Source organism: Ovis aries, chromosome 7, assembly GCF_016772045.2.
Source record: "Ovis aries strain OAR_USU_Benz2616 breed Rambouillet chromosome 7, ARS-UI_Ramb_v3.0, whole genome shotgun sequence".
In the NCBI taxonomy this organism is placed as follows: domain Eukaryota; kingdom Metazoa; phylum Chordata; class Mammalia; order Artiodactyla; family Bovidae; genus Ovis; species Ovis aries.
In genome coordinates this window covers 56,189,025-56,207,927 of record NC_056060.1, presented here as the reverse complement: position 1 = coordinate 56,207,927, position 18,903 = coordinate 56,189,025, and the positions used below count along the sequence as shown (strand labels likewise).

The following is an 18,903-nucleotide window of genomic DNA, read 5'->3' as shown; positions in this document are numbered from 1 at the left end:
GGGGTTTGATTTGTTGGGCTGTTTTCCATAAGGAGAGCAGCTCGGGGCAGTCCAGGACAACTGGGCACAGGTCCCCAGAGCAGCTGCCTGCTCATTATCAATGCAATTATGTTATGGACCTGCCCCAAACAGGCTATTCTTAACCTACACACTTTCAAGAATAAGATAAAGAAAATTGCTACTCATAATTTTTAACTTTTCCTGAGTTTTTCTGTTATCTGTTTTAAATCAACAACCTCCTTTTCCAGTTCAGCCACTGTGTGTGTGCGCACACATGTACATTTTATGTGTAAAAGAAACAGAGAGGGAAAGACAAATGGAATAGACAGTCTTTGGGGGAGGGGGAAATGTGAATGTGAAGAACACGAGATTGACTGTGGGAGACAGAGGTGACATTTTCTTACACAAAGCAGGCTTTGTCCTTCATGGTATAGACAATGGGTTAACTAAAGCGCAGTGCGGCCGCCTATCACCTTACCTGCCTTTCCCCCTCCTCCTCCATCCGGGCAGCTGGTTCAGGGCCAGGAATGTGGCCACCTGAAGCCCTGCTCATGTTACTAAAGCAGCACACTGCCACTGCAGCTGCCGCCCTGAGATTTTTCTCTCCAAAGCCATCTGATCCCTAATCAGATGATTGAGACCCAACAACTGCTCCCTCAGGAGTATCTGCTGGGAATGGGAAGGCTAAGTAGAAAGAACAGCATCTTGGCCTCATCCCCTGCTTCTGCATATGCCCCCAAGCATGCTCTCACCTGATCTCCAGCAGCCCTGTGAGGTCCTGCTGCTGCTAACTTCAGCTGACCTATGACAAAGGAGAGGACTCACGGGCACAGACTTAGTGAGTGGCTGCGGTAGGACTTGAATCCAGATAGTCTGATTCTAGAGCATGTGCCCTTTTTAAACTGCTTTGTCTCCCTTCCCAGAATCTCAGGAAATGACCCTTGAATCCAGGACAGTCTGATTGATGGGCAATATCATGTTCTGTCTCTAAGAGACATTACCATACCTTGGAAATCCACTTTAATATTCACGTGATATTCCCCAGACTAACTCCCACATCCAGATAGATCATGAAAATCCTTTGTGCAGCTCTGCACCCAAAGACTTGATTCTAAAAACCTAAGGTCAGCCTAGCTGTGGATCTAGTAGATGTCTTCATAGCTGAATGACTCAAATAACTTCCTCTCCAAGTTTCTCATCTTCACCCAGTCTCGGTGCTGAGACTCATAATACCAAAATAAAATCGTATTTCAGCATCCTCCCAACATTGCTGAATCCCCAGAAAGGCAGTGCAGAACACAGACCTATCTACTGTTTCTCACTCCAGAGAGAGACTTGGTTGATGTAGGAAACTTGATATCTTAAGGTAGTGTGTGGTGGGGGCAGGGCAGGTGGGAGGGGCATAAAAATACAGCTGGATCCACAGCAGCAGCTTCCCCTAATGTGCCCACCCGTGGGCTGCACCCACAGCAACATTTGCCTGTCCCTCCTGTATACACCCACGGTTCCTCTTTTATACATAGCCAAGACCAAGGACCCTCACCGTTCCATCCTCCAGCAGGAGTTGCAAAACTTTGTCACCAACTCTATAGTCCTTTGCTATTTCAGCAGACTTCCAAACTTCTTCAGAATCAGGAATCCAAACCCTGTTGTACTGACCAAGACAATAAGACAGGTTTAATTTCAGCACTTTAAAAGCAAAATACAAATCGTTAGATGACTAGACTCAGCGAGTTTTCTCAGTTCACTTAGGTCAGTAACATTGGGCTAGATGAAGCACAAGCTGGAATCAAGATTGCTGGGAGAAATATCAATAACCTCAGATATGGAGATGACACCACCATTATGGCAGAAAGTGAAGAACTAAAGAGCCTCTTGATGAAACTGAAAGAGAGCGAAAAAGTTGGCTTTAAACTCAACAGTCAGAAAATGAAGATCATGGCATCTGGTCCCATCACTTCATGGGAAATAGATGGGAAACAGTGAAAACAGTGGCAGACTTTATTTTTGGGTCTCCAAAATCACTGCAGATGGTGACTTCAACCATGAAATTAAAAGACATTTGCTCCTTGGAATAAAAGTTATGACCAACCTAGACAGCATATTAAAAAGCAGCGACATTACTTTGCCAACAAAGGTCTGTCTAGTCAAAGCCATGGTTTTTCCAGTGGTCATGTATGTATATGAGAGTTGGACCATAAAGAAAGCTGAGCACAAAAGAATTGATGCTTTTGAACTGTGGTGTTGCAGAAGACTCTTGAGAGTCCCTTGGACTGCAAGGAGATCCAACCAGTCCATCCTAAAGGAAATCAGTCCTGAATATTCATTGGAAGTACTGATGCTGAAGCTGAAACTCCAATACTTTGGCCACCTGATGTGAAGAACTGACTCATTTGAAAAGACCCTGATGCTGGGAAATATTGAAGGCGGGAGGAGAAGGGGACAACAGTGGATGAGATGGTTGGATGGCATCACTGACTCAATGAACATGAGTTTGAGTAAACTCCAAGAGTTGGTGATGGACAGGAAAGCCTGGCATGCTGAGTCCATGGGGTCACAAAGAGTCAGACATGACTGAGCGACTGAACTGAAGTTCACTAGAAATACTTTTACCTAGTTTTTGTTTGTGACGTAATTTTTGAAAGTGAAAGTCGCTCAGTTGTGTCCAACTCTTTGCAACCCCATGGACTATAGAGTCTATGGAATTCTCCTGGGCAGAGTACAGGAGTGGGCAGCCTTTCCCTTCTCCAAGGGATCTTCCCAACCCAGGAATCAAATCCAGATCTCCCACATTGCAGGCAGATTCTTCACCGGCTGAACCACAAAGGAAGCCCAAGGTAATTTATTTTTAATAATTTTAAAAATTTATTTGTTGGCTGTGCTAGATCTTCACTGCCATGTGGGCTTGCCTGTAACTGTGGAGAGCAGGGGCTCCTCTCTAGCTGCAGCGCACAGGTTTCTCACTGTGGTGGCTTCTCTTGTTGCAGAGCACAGGCTCTAGGGCACTCAGACTTCAGCAGTTGCAGCTCCTGGACTCGGAAGCACAGGCTCAATAGTTGTGGTGCATGGGCCTAGCTGCTCTGCGGCATGCGGGATCTTCCCGGATCAGGGATCAAACCCGTGTCTCCTGCATTGGCAGGCAGATTCTTTACCACTGAGCCACCAGGAAAGCCCCTGAGGTAATTTTTAGTGTATCTGCAATGCACCAGGTCTAGCTGCTTCGTGTCAGAAGTAACAGAATTCCCAAAGCCTCCTGAATATATCTTGAAAAGAAAAGGAAAGCTTGGGAGGGGAAAGGAAATCTGTGAGTCCCTTAGTGGGAAGATCTGAGCACTGTGACATGAGTTGAAGCAGAAGGATTTGTTTCACCACTAATGGACTATGTGGCTCTGGGCCAGACACTTTTCCTGCTCACTTTTCTCATCTGCAAAGTGGGCACAAGACCTACTTCATAGGTTTGCCAGGAAAATTAAATAAGACTGTGTAGCTGTGTAGTTGATGGCATTTTGTAAAATGCTGTGGAAGTATTGTTACAGTGGTGTTATCACAGTCTTACCACACTGGTCAGCAGCCAGGGATTCCCTCATGGGAAGTGCAGAAGTTCCAAGCTCAGTTTCCCACTGGGCTCTGAGCTGATGTACAAGTCCTTAGGCTTTTGAACCACACTGCTATGTACTGAATTGTTCCACCTCCCCAGACTTCATATGTTGAAGCATTAAACCCAATGTGAGTGTAGTTGGAGACAGGGTCTTTAAGAGATATAATTAAGGCTAAATGAGGTAACAAGGCCCTGGTCCGATAGGATTAATGCCATAAGAAGAAGAGATACAACAGAGCTTGCAAACACACTCTCTCTACCTGCATGCATAAAAAGAAAGGCTACGGGAGTTCACAGTGAAAAGACAGCTGTCTGCACCAAACAGAAGACCCTCACCAGACACCAACCCTGCCAACATCTTGATCGTGGGCTGTCCAGCCTCCTGAACTGTGAGAAAATATTAACACACCTCTGTTGTTGAAACACCCAGTCTATGATATGTTGTTATGGCAATGTAACAATTCACACTCATACACTGGGAAGCAGGCAGCCTCACTCTCCCGAATCCACCAGTGGTTCTTGAATGCTGCTTGAGAGAAACACAAAGTGACTGCCATGTCCCTACCAGGCAGCTGTGACAGGACTCTGCGAGCCATTCTTCTCTCTCCTGCATGCATGCCGTCAGCATCATACACTGACTGCGCTTGCTTTGACCAGGACCCCACATCTCACATTCTTCTATGGTCATCCATTCATTTATTTGTTTTTTACTCTCTTGTTCACTCATGCATCTAGCCATTAATTTACAGATTCAACTCCTAGGCATCTATCATGTATGTGTCTGGCACAGTGCTGGTTTGTCAACATGGTCTTTTTAGCAACTCAGCCAATCTCTGACCTAGAGCTGTATGTGCATATGTGCATATTTGCATCTCTCTGCTCACATATCGGTGGTTTATAGCAATGGGGATACAGGATACCCCTCTGCCCTGAGACATAACCAGGCCAAAAGGAACAAGAACTGGGAAGCACTCACATGGAGAAATGAAGCAGCACTTAAAAAAATTCCTGAATCCAGAGGCTGGATAGCTCATAACCCATCCCAGATCTAAATGAAGCCTAAGAGGCCATCCAGCATCTAACCCTCATTTCCAGAGAAAACTAGCCTCAGAGACTCCAGGTTCCCCAGAAGCAGACCTGAGATGAGCAACCAGTTCAGGCTGGTGCCTACAGTGGCACCTCTGTTCTACCTCCTTATACTCACAGGCCAAAGAAATGTTGGTCCTCTGGCACTGTCCCTCACCAGGACAGATGGACTTTCTGAAGGTAATTGTCAAGTGTGTAAATTCTTGTAACAGGCAATGTTTGTGCCTTTAGGAGAGAAAGTCAAGGCACTTTTGCCTAAGTGCCTGCCATCCTGCTGAGTACAGTCCCTGGTCACTGAACTGGCACTGGCACCACCCTTGACTCTGGGGACAGTCACGCACAAGACACTGTCCTCTGTGAACCTCTGCTCCTGGACAGCTGAGAAGGCAAACGTCATGACCAAATGATGGCCTGGTCTGACATGTGGCCCGTGGCCTGCTGGTCCCTTTCCACCATGGGGAAATATTTCTTTAGGTTGAGAGATCATACTTATTTCAGTTACATAAAATTCTGGGCAATAATTATGATTTTTCATTCTTCTTCACTATGATTTTATATATTCTCTTTATTTTGCCTATTTTATTTGCATAAGTAATGCAAATCATAATCAGTTCAGTTCAGTGGCTCAGTTGTGTCTGACTCTTTGCAACCCCATGAATCGCAGCACACCAGGCCTCCCTGTCCATCACCAACTCCCGGAGTTCACTCAAACTCAACGTCCATCGAGTCAGTGATGCCATCCAGCCATCTCATCCTCGGTCGTCCCCTTCTCCTCTTGCCCCCAATCCCTCCCAGCATCAGAGTGTTTTCCAATGAGTCAACTCTTCACATGAGGTGGCCAAGTACTGGAGTTTCAGCTGTAGTATCATTCCTTCCAGAACACCCAGAGCTGATCTCCTTTAGAATGGACTGGTTGGATATCCTTGCAGTCCAAGGGACTCTCAAGAGTCTTCTCCGACACCACAGTTCAAAAGCATCAATTCTTCGGCGCTCAGCTTTCTTCACAGTCCAACTCTCGCATCCATACATGACCACTGGAAAAACCATAGCCTGACTAAACGCACCTTTGTTGGTAAAGTAATGTCTCTGCTTTTCAATATGCTATCTAGGTTGATCATAACTTTTCTTTCAAGGAGTAAGCGTCTTTTAATTTCATGGCTGCAGTCACCATCTGCAGTGATTTTGGAGCCCAAAAAGATACAGTCTGACACTGTTTCCACTGTTTCCCCATCTATTTCCCAGGAAGTGATGGGACCAGATGCCATGATCTTCGTTTTCTGAATGTTGAGCTTTAAGCCACCTTTAAAGGCAAATATGGGACTTCCCTGGCAGTGTGTAAGACTTTTGCAAGGGGCACAGGTTTGACCCCTGGTCAAGTAACTAAGGTCCCGCATGTATGCACCATGGCCAAAAGAAAACAAGGCAAAAATCAAAAATATGTTTACAAGAAAGACTTGTACATGGACATTTCATAGTAACTTTATTCATAATTGCTGAAAATTAGACTCTGTGTCCATGAGAATAAAAAAACATAAAACTGTGGTATCCTCACACAATGGACTACTACTTACCAATAAAAAGAATTAACTATTGATACAAGCAAGAACATGAGTGAATCTCCAAGTGTTAGACTGAGTTAAAGAAGCTGTACACAAATGCGTACATTCTGTATGAGTCCTTTAAATGTAGTATTAGAACAAGTAAAACAAATATAATGTGAGGAAAAACTCAGAACAATAGTCACCTCCAGGTATGGTGGATCCAGGGAGGTACTCTTGTGGGCTATGGCAACATTTTATACCTTGAAGGGGTTTTGGTTAATAGGTGTTAAGCACTTTTCAAACCTCAGAGGATGTACACTTAAGATTTGTACATTTTGTTGTCTGGAAATTTTACACAAAGAACTAAACAAATATGGAACTCTTGGAAATTCCCTGGTGGTCCAGTGGTCCAGGACTTGGCACTTCCATTGCCATCACTCAGGTTCAATCCCTGGTCGGAGAACTAAGATGCTGCAAATCACGTGGTGTGGCCAAAAGCCAAAAACCGAATATGGAACTGTGAACAATGTGCATACTGAAATATTTAGGAGGACACGGATCGATGTATGCAATTACCCTAAAATGCTTCCAATAATAAGATAGGCTGAGGAGTGGACAGAAGACTTAGAAGGATGCACAGACGCGATACAACAAATACAGTCAAATATTCATACTGCAATCTAGGTGGTGGGACAGATGCTGACTGTAAAGTTTTTTCAACTCTTTGTATACTTTAAATCTTCATAAGTTGTTGAAGGAAATAAAGAATAAGTATAAAACAAAGATTCAGGTACCAGGACTAGACTAGGACAGAGTTGGCTGAGACACACATTTATTAATCTATTAGTTAATATAAGCTACCTCACTTATCAAACAAAAATGTATGTATATCATTGGTTTGATTATCAATCATGACTCCCTAAGTTATCTAGGTTGCTTTAATTCTTGACAGCTAGCTAAAAGTAGGAGCTTGCTGAAATGTGGCATGGGGTGAGTAATATTTGTGAGTGGGGTGGGGTGGGAGGGAGAGAAACAGAGAGAGAGAGGAAATGGAAGAATGACCCAGCAGGGACTTGCCTGGTGGCCCAGTGGCTAGCAATTCCACACTCCCAACGCAGGGGGCTGGGGGTCAGGGAACTAGATCCCACATGCCACAGCTAAGAGCTCACATGCCAAAGCTAAAAGATTCCATGTGCTGCAACAAAGATCGAAGATGCTACATGCCACAGCTAAGACCTAGTGCAGCCAAACAAATAACTGAATATTAAAGAGAAAAAAAGAATGACTTGGCAGGGACTTCCCTGGTGGGTCAGTGGTTAAGACTCCATGCACCCAATTCAGGGGGCTGGGGCTCCATCCCTGGTTAGGGAACTAGATGCCATATGCTGCAACTAAGACCCAGCACAGACAAATAAACAAACAAATATTAAAAAAGAATGACCTGGCAGGTGATGACACACACTTAGAAATACACACCCATGCAAACAGGTGGACAGAAGCCTCACAAGCACAGACACCCACACCCACACTCCACACATACTTGTAGCCATGGGCTACTGTTTTTCACATCAGATCTGCTATCGAAAACATTATTACTAACTTCATAAAACTGAAATCACTAATATTTTTATGATAAAAATAATTTGAGACTATCCCATTTATCAAGAGTTGGCCACTATAGAATTTTATAGCTGAAAGTGTTCCGGGAGATTGTCTTTTCCAAGTTGTCGGTCAAAGTTCTTTTTAGAGATTGCTTCAAATGAAATGGTGGCAGCCTACCATGTTCTGCAGCTGAGGTCCCCCAGGCCTTTCCATGGAATCCTTGGGCTCTGAGAAGTGATGCAAAAATCACTAAACCAACCCAAGCCCTTTGTTTAGCTGATCCCCAAACTCCAGCCCAGAGAGGTCAGTAACTCACCAAATACCACACAGAGCATCTCAAAGGCCAGGACTCCAGGGAGCCAAAGCTTGGGACTCCTTCTTTGAACTACTTGTTAATTAAGTGAGCCTACCTAGAAAATAATCCTGAACTCTCAACTGCAACCGTCTCCTTGAGAGTGCACCGGCTGGTTTGTTTCAGCTCAAAGTAGCATGAAATGTAACAGGCCGCGTGAAACCAAAGTCTGTTTTTCTCCAGCGTGCACACAAATGTCTTCCTCAGGCCTGGACCCCCAGGCTGCCCACAACCCACCAAGCCTGGTGTCTCCGCCGGCAAGGCTGTCAGCTGTTTAGGGCCCCGCAGCTGAGACCCAACCTGGTAAGTAAACATGCCCAAGTTTACCCAGTTCCACCTCAGTTCCACCCACTAGGTCCTGCCCTCCTGCCGCACATTCCTTGACCCACAAGGCCACACTTTGAAGCAGAGAGAGAGCTACCTTTGCAGTGTTTGGACAAACAATGTGACTAGCTCTCATATGACCTCCCCAGGATGGCTCCTTCCTATTGGGGCAGGTGCCCCTGGACTTGGGCACCTGCCAAGCCCTCCAGGGCCGCCTGCAGTGGGGCTGGGAGAGAGGAGAGGCCCACCTCCCACAGAGTGAAATCATGGTGTGCCCCAACCCAGAGAGAAGGCAATGGCACCCCACTCCAGTACTCTTGCCGGGAAAATCCCATGGACGGAGGAGCCTGGAGGGCTGCGGTCCATGGGGTCACTAAGAGTCAGACACAACTGAGTGACTTCACTTTCACTTTTCACTTTCATACATTGGAGAAGGAAATGGCAACCCACTCCAGTGTTCTTGCCTGGAGAATCCCAGGGACGGGGGAGCCTGGTGGGCTGCCATCTATGGAGTCGCACAGAGTTGGACACGACTGAAGTGACTTAGCAGCAGCCAGCCCAGGAGGCTGGGGAAGGAGGCAAAGGCTTCAGGGGTCCTGACCCTTAGGAAGTGACACGTCCCCAGGGACAGGCCGCATCCTTCCCCCACACATGCTCAGACGAGATGAGAGTGGCACCTGCTCATGCCTCCTGCCTATTTAAGGGATCTACCGGCATCAGGCACTGAATGGCTTGGAGACTTTACATGGTGTGTAGGGTGCTGGGGGTCTTCTTCCTCGCCACTCTGAACTGGAAGGGAGTCTCCACGCTCTCGGTCAGCCAGGCCAGAGCAGTGGCCCCACACTCCCTCTCTCCTCCTCCTCCACCTCAGCCATTCCTCCAGGCTTCTCTCTGCTCCCTAGCCTCCTCCCGTGCCTCCCAAGGTCCTCGTGGCCTCTCCTCATGACAGACTGTTTCTGGAGCTTTTCAGCCATGCCCACAGCTTCCACCACTCCCCCGGCAACATGGAGGCCTTCCAGCTCAGATCTCTCAGTGGGTCTAGACCACATTTCCACCTGTCTCCCATGTGTCACCCCTTAAATGTCTTCTGACACACAAATGCCAGACTCAAGTGATCACTATACCAGCCTCAAATGCGATCTTCCTCCTCAGTTCTCTTACTTCTCAAATCAGAAACCTGGGACACCGCTGGGCACCCCCACCTGCCTTCCCTTCACCCCTAACAACCAAATGGACACCAGGTGCTAGAACGCCTACATCTTAAACAGGTTTCACCTGTGTGCCCCATCCACTCCCCCATGCCACAGGCACAAATCGGTTCCCCTGTGCTGCCCCCACCAATCTCCTGACAGGTCCCACAGCCTGCTGAGTGCTTCCTCAACCAGGCTGAACGCAGGGTTTCTGTGGACACACAGAGTCCTTTACCCACACCTGAATTTCCATGAGTGGGGCCCAGCAAGATGAAAACTAAAAGTGTCCCCTGATGGATGGTGGTAAACATCCAGGCCTGGGAACCACTGTCAAGCCAGTTCTCCTACTCAGGCCTCACTCACCTTCCTTTTCAGTCCATCCCCTGCTTGCTGCCACCCAAACCACTAGCAGTTTCTGGAACATGCCAAACTCTTCCTGGCTCTTTGCTGTGTACTTTCTGTTCCTCCACCCACAGTGTCACCCATCCTCTCCCCCACAGTGAGCAAACTGCTCTGAGCAGTCGGAGTCAGTTCAAGACTCCCACATGTGGCAGTTGCCCCCCTCCCCACCCACTATACCCGCCACCCCAGGCAGGACTGGATGCTTCCTATTTAGAGCTCTCTCTGCCCCTTCCCTGGGTTTCAGGTAGCTTCCCTTCTCCACCACTGGCATGTGAGCTCCAAGGGCCTTGTCTCTGTGCCCTGGAACTCAATACAGTGAATTCCCCATAGCTAGCATAAAACATAAAAATACCTACTGAACAAAAAAATCAAATTCCAAGTAGTCTGCACAAATAAACTTGGTATTTTAGTCTTTACATCCCCCTTTTTATACTCTTTTGAACTACTCACATATAATTTAATTTTTTTCTTTTTTGGCCACGCCATGCAATATGCAGGACCTTAGTTTCCCAACCAGGGGTTGAACCCACACCGCCTGTATTGGGAGCGCAGTCTCTTAACCACTGGACTGCCAAGGAAATCCCTATTCATATATAATACAATAGATAAATATAATATGATAGATAAATCTAATTTTCCAGAGTGGTTAATGATTATATAATATAGATGTCTAAAAGCTATTTAGAATACCCAAATGGAAATTACTCAACTCAGCTTTGACCTTATTTTAGACTGAGGCCCTGGACTGCATTTCTCTTGACCTTGCATATCTGAGTCTCAGCAGAACTTCTGTGAAGATGCCTTGTGAATTCCTCAAGCACAAGAAAGAAAGAGATAGGTAAAGGATAATATAACTTGTGAATCTGTGGCTAGGACCTGAGTCCTGATTAATTAGAAAGAGCAATTTAAGGTCTTTAGAAGCATGCTATAGAGCTCTACTGCTGCACCCTGCATTCATCACTGTCACCAATATCTTAGACAAAAAAACCAGAACACATGTGTATCAAATACTCACATAAAATGATGAGCTAAAGATGATCAAGATACAAAAACAATTTTTTTAAAGATTCAAAAAGGTTTTGATAAGCTGCAGAACACTGAACAACAAGATGGAAAATTAAACAGGAATAAATGTGACATCCAACGGTTAGGTACCAAAAATTAACTGTATTCCAATAGGATCAATATTAAAAAAACAACTAACCTCTATTAAGCATTATGTGTCAGGTATTGTGCTAGGGATTTTACATAAGTTATTTAATGACTTGTGTAAAAATCAATGAAAATGACTGGCAAGACTTAAATCCATTCTATGGGTGTGGAAACTCAGAGAAGTTAAGTAACTTGTTCAATGTCATCCAGTTAGGAAGCAGCAGAGCCAATACTTAACCCAGTCGCTGTGTCAGTGCATTCCAGGAGCAGCACACAGCAGCTCTGCTTAAAACAAACAGAACACGACTTAATGCTCGCCTGCACAGAGGGCTGCTCATAGGAGGCTGCAGCCCCACAAGTTCCACAGTCCTCTGGCTGAGCAGACCAGACCTGGAGAACAGCGCCACTAAGACGGGCATCAAGGAAGTGAAACTCTTCCAGAGGAAGGTGGCCTTGACGGTGACGGGTCTGGAATGATGCTGTGAGAAAGAGCTCGGTAGTACTGTTACTCTCCTAAGCTCCCTCAGTCCTGCCACACCTCATTCTAAAGAGCTCCATGTCTTAACTCCGCCACCCAGCCTCAGGTTGACCAGTCCCTTCTGAAGCTATTCCATGCCTGGTGCCTTTCTATATCTTCAAATTTCAGTCTTCCACCAGTTCCATACCTTCAGTCTGTGATCATGGCCAGGTGTCCCCTCTTGCCTTCACAGTTTTACTAACAGAGAAGCAATGCCAAGGACATCCTGGAGGCCAAACCTAAAGATGCTTCCTCAGCCTTCATTCTCCTTGACTCCTCTGCAGCTATAGAACTGACTGCCGAATTGTTATTGATATACATGGTCTTCATACTTTGCATATTTTATTTGTTTATGATCACACAACAGATACATTCTTGTGTCCTCATTTTACCATGTTGTTATGAACTCTTCATAAATAGCATTTTCAATGGCTTCATACTATTCTTTTTTCTGTAATTCACTTAACTCTAGCCCTATGCTGGACATTGGGGTTGGTTCCATTTTAGTTATTAGAAGTAATGAGAATAACTAATTAGTTATTAGAAGGTTATTTGATCTGATAAATAACCAGATGTTGGAGGAGGTAGCTATGAAATGGATGGACTTTCCAAAACTCCTCTGTGTTGTCGGGAGAAAGGTCAAATCCCTTGAAGATGATGAAGGTGGTTGAATAGGTGGTAACAGTAGGATGTATTAAGAGGACAGGCTTTTAATCCTAGCTTGATTGCTTCTCTGTAACCTTAGGCAACTTGACTGATTTGTAAAAGTGGGATAGCAATATCTAACACATGGCCTTGTTTATTCAGATTAAATGAAAGATGCTCTGAGGATAAAGTTCACAAACATCTGAGGATGGCATCTGGCACATAAGAAGTGCTCAGCGCTATAAGATAAAAGCAACCACGATCCACACCGTCTTTGTCATGCCCATAGCTCTTTCTGAAAGCAGAAAAACTCATTCATGCACGCAAACATCAAGCATTTACTGAGTGAGTCCCTGTTCTCTAGAAACTCTTGGTTAACAGGGGAGTAAGAGTTAAGGAGCTGCTACATCATCATGAAATGTGCCTGGATGGAGGGACTGGCTGCAAAAATTTCTCAGAAGAGGCACTGCTCAACAATGTGAGTTAACCTCACCAAGAGGTTAATATGCAAAATACACAAGTAGTCCATACAACTCAAAATAAAATAAACAACCCAATGAAAAAATGGGAAGAAGACATCCATAGACATTTGTCCAAAGAATACATACAGATGGCCAATGGGCACATGAAAAGATGCTTGATGCTGCTAATTATTAGCAATTAATTAATAATTATTGGGCTTCCCCGGTTGGCTCAATGGTAAAGAATCTGTCTGCCAATGCAGAAGACAGAGGAGATGTGGTTTCAGTCCCTGGGAAGATGCCCTGGAGAAGGAAATGGCAACTCACTTTAGCATTCTTGCCTGGGAAATCCCATGGACCAGAGGAGCCTGGCGGGCCACAGTCCATGGGGTCACAAAAGAGTCAGACACAACGTAGCTACTAAACAACAACTAATAATAATTACTTATTATTAGAGAAATGCAAATTAAAACCATAATGAGGTATTGCCTCATAGTGACCATACTGCCCCTCATCAAAATGTCTATAACTAGTAAATGCAGGAGTGGGTGTGGAAACCTCTAATTCAAAAGGATACATGCCCTGCAATGTTCATAGCAGCACTATTTATAATAGCCAAGACATGGAGACAATCCAGTGCCCGTCAACAGATGACTGGCTTAAGAAGATGTGTTTCTCATACACACACACATATTCAGCCATAAAAAAGAATGAAATACTTCCATTTGCAGCAACATGGGTGGACCTAGAGAATATCACCTTAAGTTGGAGAAAGACAAACATTATACCACTTACATGTATAATCAAACAAATAATACAAATGGATCTATATACAAAACAGACTCACATGGGAAACAAACTTATTGTTACCAGTGGGGGAAAGGAGTGGAAAAGGGAGAGATAAACTAGGAGTACAGGATTAACAGATCCAAACTACTATACATAAGATAGATAGGCAAAAAGGGTTTACTGTATAACACAGAGAACAATATTCAATATCTTCCACTAGTCTATCAAGGAAAATAATCTGAAAAAAGATAAATAACTGAGTAACTTTGCTGTACACCTGAAACGAATACAATATTGTGAATCAACTGTACTTTGATTAAAAAGAGAGAGAGCGCAGAGGCACTGCTCAAATTGAATTTGTAAAGGTAAGGCTCTGGTGAGCAGCACAGACAGATACTGTACCAGGGTACAGAGTGTTGAAGCTGCAGGAATGCACTGCAGGGCAGCAGGAAGTCTGGCAAAGCATGAACCAAGGTAGGAGCTGGCAGGTGGCTCCTGACAATGGTGGGGGGGAGGGCGGGGAGGGGGGCTTGTGGCTGGTTGGTGAGTCTGAAAGTGACAAGGGCCCCAGAGAGGCTCAAGTAGAGGATGGCCAGACCGGTTTTTCTCAGAGAGATTTCAAACAGTGGAGCTGCTGAACAGCAAATGCTCTGAACATTTCTAAGGCATATTGCCAAATAGATTTTGAAAAGGGGTGGGTCATTTTACACTCCAACTGACAGCAACTACTCTCAACACACTACTTCGCAGGAGCCTCCTTTCTCAGAACCTCTTCCTGTGGTTCCCACGCCAGGCCTCCCGTGTCCTCTGCCCTGTGGTGGCTCTATCTGCCTCCCCTCAGCCTCCTCTCCCTTCCTGAGGGGATGCAGCCCTAGCGTCCTGTCTTGGCTCTCTTTCACCGCTTGCTGAGGCCCTCACTGCCTGGGCTTCAGTGGCTACCTCTGGGCAGAAACTCCTGGCCCATCCTCTATACCAGGTTCCAATCAGCCAGGGCAATGCCCCCAGGAAGCCACTTCAAACACCTCAGCCTCTGCAAACCTTGCCTTGTAATTTCCCTAACGTCTCCTCCTCCTGAAGTAGCTGCGTCAACAGTGCCACCCTGCTTCCGTCATCCAGACTCTAATCTCACGCCAGTTCTTGGCTCATCCCTCCCCGCTCAGAGGCCCCAGCTCAGTCTCTCTTCTTTATCTACCCTTACATGCTCTCTGGACTCAGCCTGCATCCTCCACTTCTAACACTGCAGCCCTGATTCTTTCCCGGACATTTAGGATGACCTGAGAACTCAGCTACCTGACTCTAGCCTCTCTCCCACAGGCACAGAGTCCCATGGTCACCGCTGGCATATCTGACTTCCTAAAAGACCCCATTCAAAATCTTCATTGGAGTATGAAGCTCTGACCTAACTCTTTGGCAGTCAAGACTTTCCTCTTCTCAGCCCTACCCCTGAGCAGGCACCTCTGTGCTTTCCAGGCCTCAGCAAACTGAATTCCTTGACAGAACTCACTTCTCATTAACCAGAAAATTTCTGGGATTTCCTGGTGGTACAGTGGATAAGAATCTGTCTGGTGATGCAGGGGACACGGGTTTGATCCCCAATCTGGGAAGATTCTACATGCCAAGGAGCAGCTAAACCCATGCGCCCCAACTACTGAGCCTGTGCTCTAGAGCCTGGGAGCCACAACTACTGAGCCCGTATGCTGCAGCTACTGAAGCCTGCGTGCCTAGAACCTCTTCTCTGCAATAAGAGAAGCCACCTCAGTGAGAAGCCTGAGCAGCACAATGAAGAGTAGCCCCTGCTCGCTGCATCTAGAAGCAATGAAGACCCAGTGCAGCCAAAAATAAATAAATTAAATTAAAAAAGAAAACTCCTCGAGGCAAGACTATCACTTAAATTTTTTTCTACCCACCCCCGCCCCCCCGACCCGCCAAGCAGGAAGGTGGGAGGGAGGGAGTGATTGGGAAGCAAGGGAGAGAGTGCAAGATTTTGTCTCAGTTTAAAGAACTCTTTGACAAAGCAAGTTCACTAAAACCTAAACAGGGAGCTTCACAGATGGGTAGCTCTGAAACTGACAAAGTGGAGGCTGACTGGCTACCAGGAAGAAAGGTAGCAGCTTATGGACACAGGACTTACTCCGACACAAAATGGGTGGAGATGGCCGTCAAGGCGCCTTTTGGCTCTGGGAGTCTCAGTCTTTGTCCATCCAAGCTCACCTCTAGAAAACTCATCCATAGTAGTTTTTCTACATTGTGCCTGGTACCTAGCTGGTATTTAATAAATATTTCTAGTGTGAGGCACTTGATGACAGGTGCCCTCACATCCCTGTATTTTTGCTTCAAGAAAAACTTACTTAAAATGGATTAATCAAAAATTTTTTTCTCTGTCCTCCAAAGTAGCTTCCAAGAATAGTTTTGTTCAAGAATTTTCTTTTACCTTCAATAAGTTGAAGCCTTAAGTAGCATGGTTGAATATCTGATGACTCACATTCTCCCAGGTAAAACTATTCCAACACTGCCATTTAGAATTCTGGTTAATGGAAATGCGTTAGAGAGGGAAATAGTTTGGTTAACTTGGATTTTTACTATTAACTAAACAAAGTGGAAGAAAAAAGTTGCTTAAAAAACTAAAACAAAAATTTTTTTTAAACTAAAACAAATTTACAGCTATTATTTCTACAGCAAAAGTGTCTTTATAAATCTAGGGCACATGTCAGGGGAAATTGTTGAATTCTAGTCTTTTCCATTTGAATACTGGGGACCAGGGACCACAGATTTCCTCCACTGCAGTAGAGGATGGCATTACAGCGATTTGATTGGATTTTTTTTTTTTTTTTTTTCCAGAAGGGCCAACACTTTCACACTTAGTATTTAACCAAGCTCATCTCAGAAGATTCTGGGCACCGTGTGGGAATGTTGGCCTTCCTAGACTGGGGTGGAGGGGGGAGCCCTCCGGTGGCGAAGAGGAGGTTTCAGAGGAATGCTCTAGAGTGATTCCCAGAGTCAGAATGTAGGAATTCTAGAAAACATCTTGAATGCTGCAGTTCGAGCTTCTGTGTCGAGGTGTTCAAAGGGGCTTCCCAAGAGGAAAGATTATGGATGTTCTTATTCGCCCATGTCTGAGCTTTCTAAGACTCCATGGACAGCTCTGATTCCACCTGTGGCTCAGGAGGAGGGGCCGAGAGGCGCAGGAACAGGACCGACACGCGACCCCCCCCCCACCCCCGCGCCCCGGAAACCGAGAAGCTCGAGTCCGGAGCAGCAGCCTCTCGCACTCGGTCTTCCCAGGCAGAGGGGACTGGCTGCCGGGGGCGGGGGGTGGGGGGGCGGAGAGGGCCTTCCCCACGGTCAGGGGCCGGAGCCCTCGAGGGGGCGACGCTCCCCGGACCCGCAGTTCCTCCGCAGCCCCTTCCCGAGGCGAGAACGCCAGGTGCACAGGTTTGGCCCGGCCGCCAAGTACAGTCAGCACTAGCGCCTGGCCGCTGCCCTCCCGCGCGCCCTCCCTTAGGTCTGGTCCTCCCGCCTACCTTTGTGTATAGCTCGGCCACCGCCATGGGCAGACAGGGCAGCTCGAGGGCTGCGGAGATGAGAGGCTCGGGGGCTGGGCTGGCGGCTCCGCGGCCCAGCGGAAGGTAACCGTCCTGCAGGCCCGACAAATTAGAGCCGGGTCATGCTGTGGGAGAAGTTTTCCAGCAGCCGAGAAACTTTCCTGAGTGCTGGCGGCGGGAGAGGAGAGGAGTCCCGGATTGGCCCTTCCCGGCCCACCTGGCGAGGCCTCGCTGTGATTGGCGGGACGGGGGCTGCAGGCGGGGCGCCCCGCCGCCCCGCAGGTTCCCGCGGTTAAGTGGGTCCACCTGGCGGGGTCAGAGAGCGCTCAGCCAAGAACTGGCCCGCTGGGAATTCGCTGGCTCTCAAAGCAGGAAAAAGGTGTGTTCCGAAGCGTTCCCGACCAAGTTTTAGCTTCTTTAGGTCTCAGCGTGCTTACTGGAAAGAGCACAGGATAAAACTATTTGCATAGAAAATCCAGGAGAACCACTAGAACTTGTTAAAGAGTTCAGTCAGGTAAAACCATATTCAAATCAGATGTTAAAATGAATAATTCTCCTGTGTATGATCAATAGCCAGTTAGAAAATATGATAGATAGAAAATAAGGTATTTGTAATATCAACGAAAACGAAGTATCCGCTGACCAAAACGCACTTTGCCTTTGTGGAGAAAATGTTTAAATTTCTTTTCAAGGGTCAAAGAGAAGGTCGGAATGGGGAATCGTGCTGTTTTCATGGATAGGAATATTTAATATTGTACAGGTGTCAGTTCAGATCAGTTCAGTCGCTCAGTCGTGTCCGACCCTTTGCGACCCCATGAATCGCAGCACGCCAGGCCTCCCTGTCCATCAACCAACTCCCGGAGTTCACTCAAACTCATGTGCATCGAGTCGGTGATGCCATCCAGCCATCTCATCCTCTGTTGTCCCCTTCTCCTCCTGCCCCCAATCCCTCCCAGCATCAAAGTCTTTTCCAATGAATCAACTCTTGGCATGAGGTGGCCAAACTACTGGAGTTTCAGCTTTAGCATCATTCGTTCCAAAGAAATCCCAGGGCTGATCTCCTTCAGAATGGACTGGTTGGATCTCCTTGCAGTCCAAGGGACTCTCAGGAGTCTTCTCCAACACCACAGTTCAAAAGCATCAATTCTTCGGCACTCAGCTTTCTTCACAGTCCAAATCTCACATCCACACAGGACCACTGGAAAAACCATAGCCTTGACTAGATGGACCTTTGTTGGCAAAGTAATGTTTCTGCTTTTGAATATGCTCTCTAGATTGGTCATAACCTTCCTTCCAAGGAATAACCGTCTTTTAATTTCATGGCTGCAATCACCATCTGCAGTGATTTTTGGAGCCCCCAAAAATAAAGTCTGACACTGTTTCCACTGTTTCCCCATCTATTTCCCGTGCAGTGATGGGACCGGATGCCATGATCTTCGTTTTCTGAATGTTGAGCTTTAAGCCACCTTTTTCACTCTCCTCTTTCACTTTCATCAAGAGGCTTTTTAGTTCCTCTTCACTTTCTGCCATAAGGGTGGTGTCATCTGCATATCTGAGGTTATTGATATTTCTCCCGGCAATCTTGATTCTAGCTTGTGTTTCTTCCAGCCCAGCGTTTCTCATGATGTACTCTGCATATAAGTTAAATAAGCAGGGTGACAATATACAGCCTCGACATACTCCTTTTCCTATTTGGAACCTG

At 46.3% G+C, this 18,903-nt stretch overlaps 1 protein-coding gene across 2 annotated transcripts in view; it reads right to left on the bottom strand.

The window, feature by feature from the left end:
* Positions 1 to 17,368, bottom strand: part of MYO5C (myosin VC) — a 119,472-nt gene extending 102,104 nt beyond the window's left edge. For both annotated transcript variants that reach the window (XM_027971822.3, XM_060417939.1), the window contains exons 1-2: positions 17,181 to 17,368; positions 1,544 to 1,654 (exon numbers count right to left, since the gene is read on the bottom strand). In XM_027971822.3, coding sequence (XP_027827623.1) covers positions 1,544 to 1,654; positions 17,181 to 17,207 — 138 coding nt within the window. In that variant the 5' untranslated portion in view covers positions 17,208 to 17,368. The remainder of the gene's footprint in view (positions 1 to 1,543; positions 1,655 to 17,180) is intronic.
* Between the last annotated feature and the right edge of the window lie 1,535 nt (positions 17,369 to 18,903).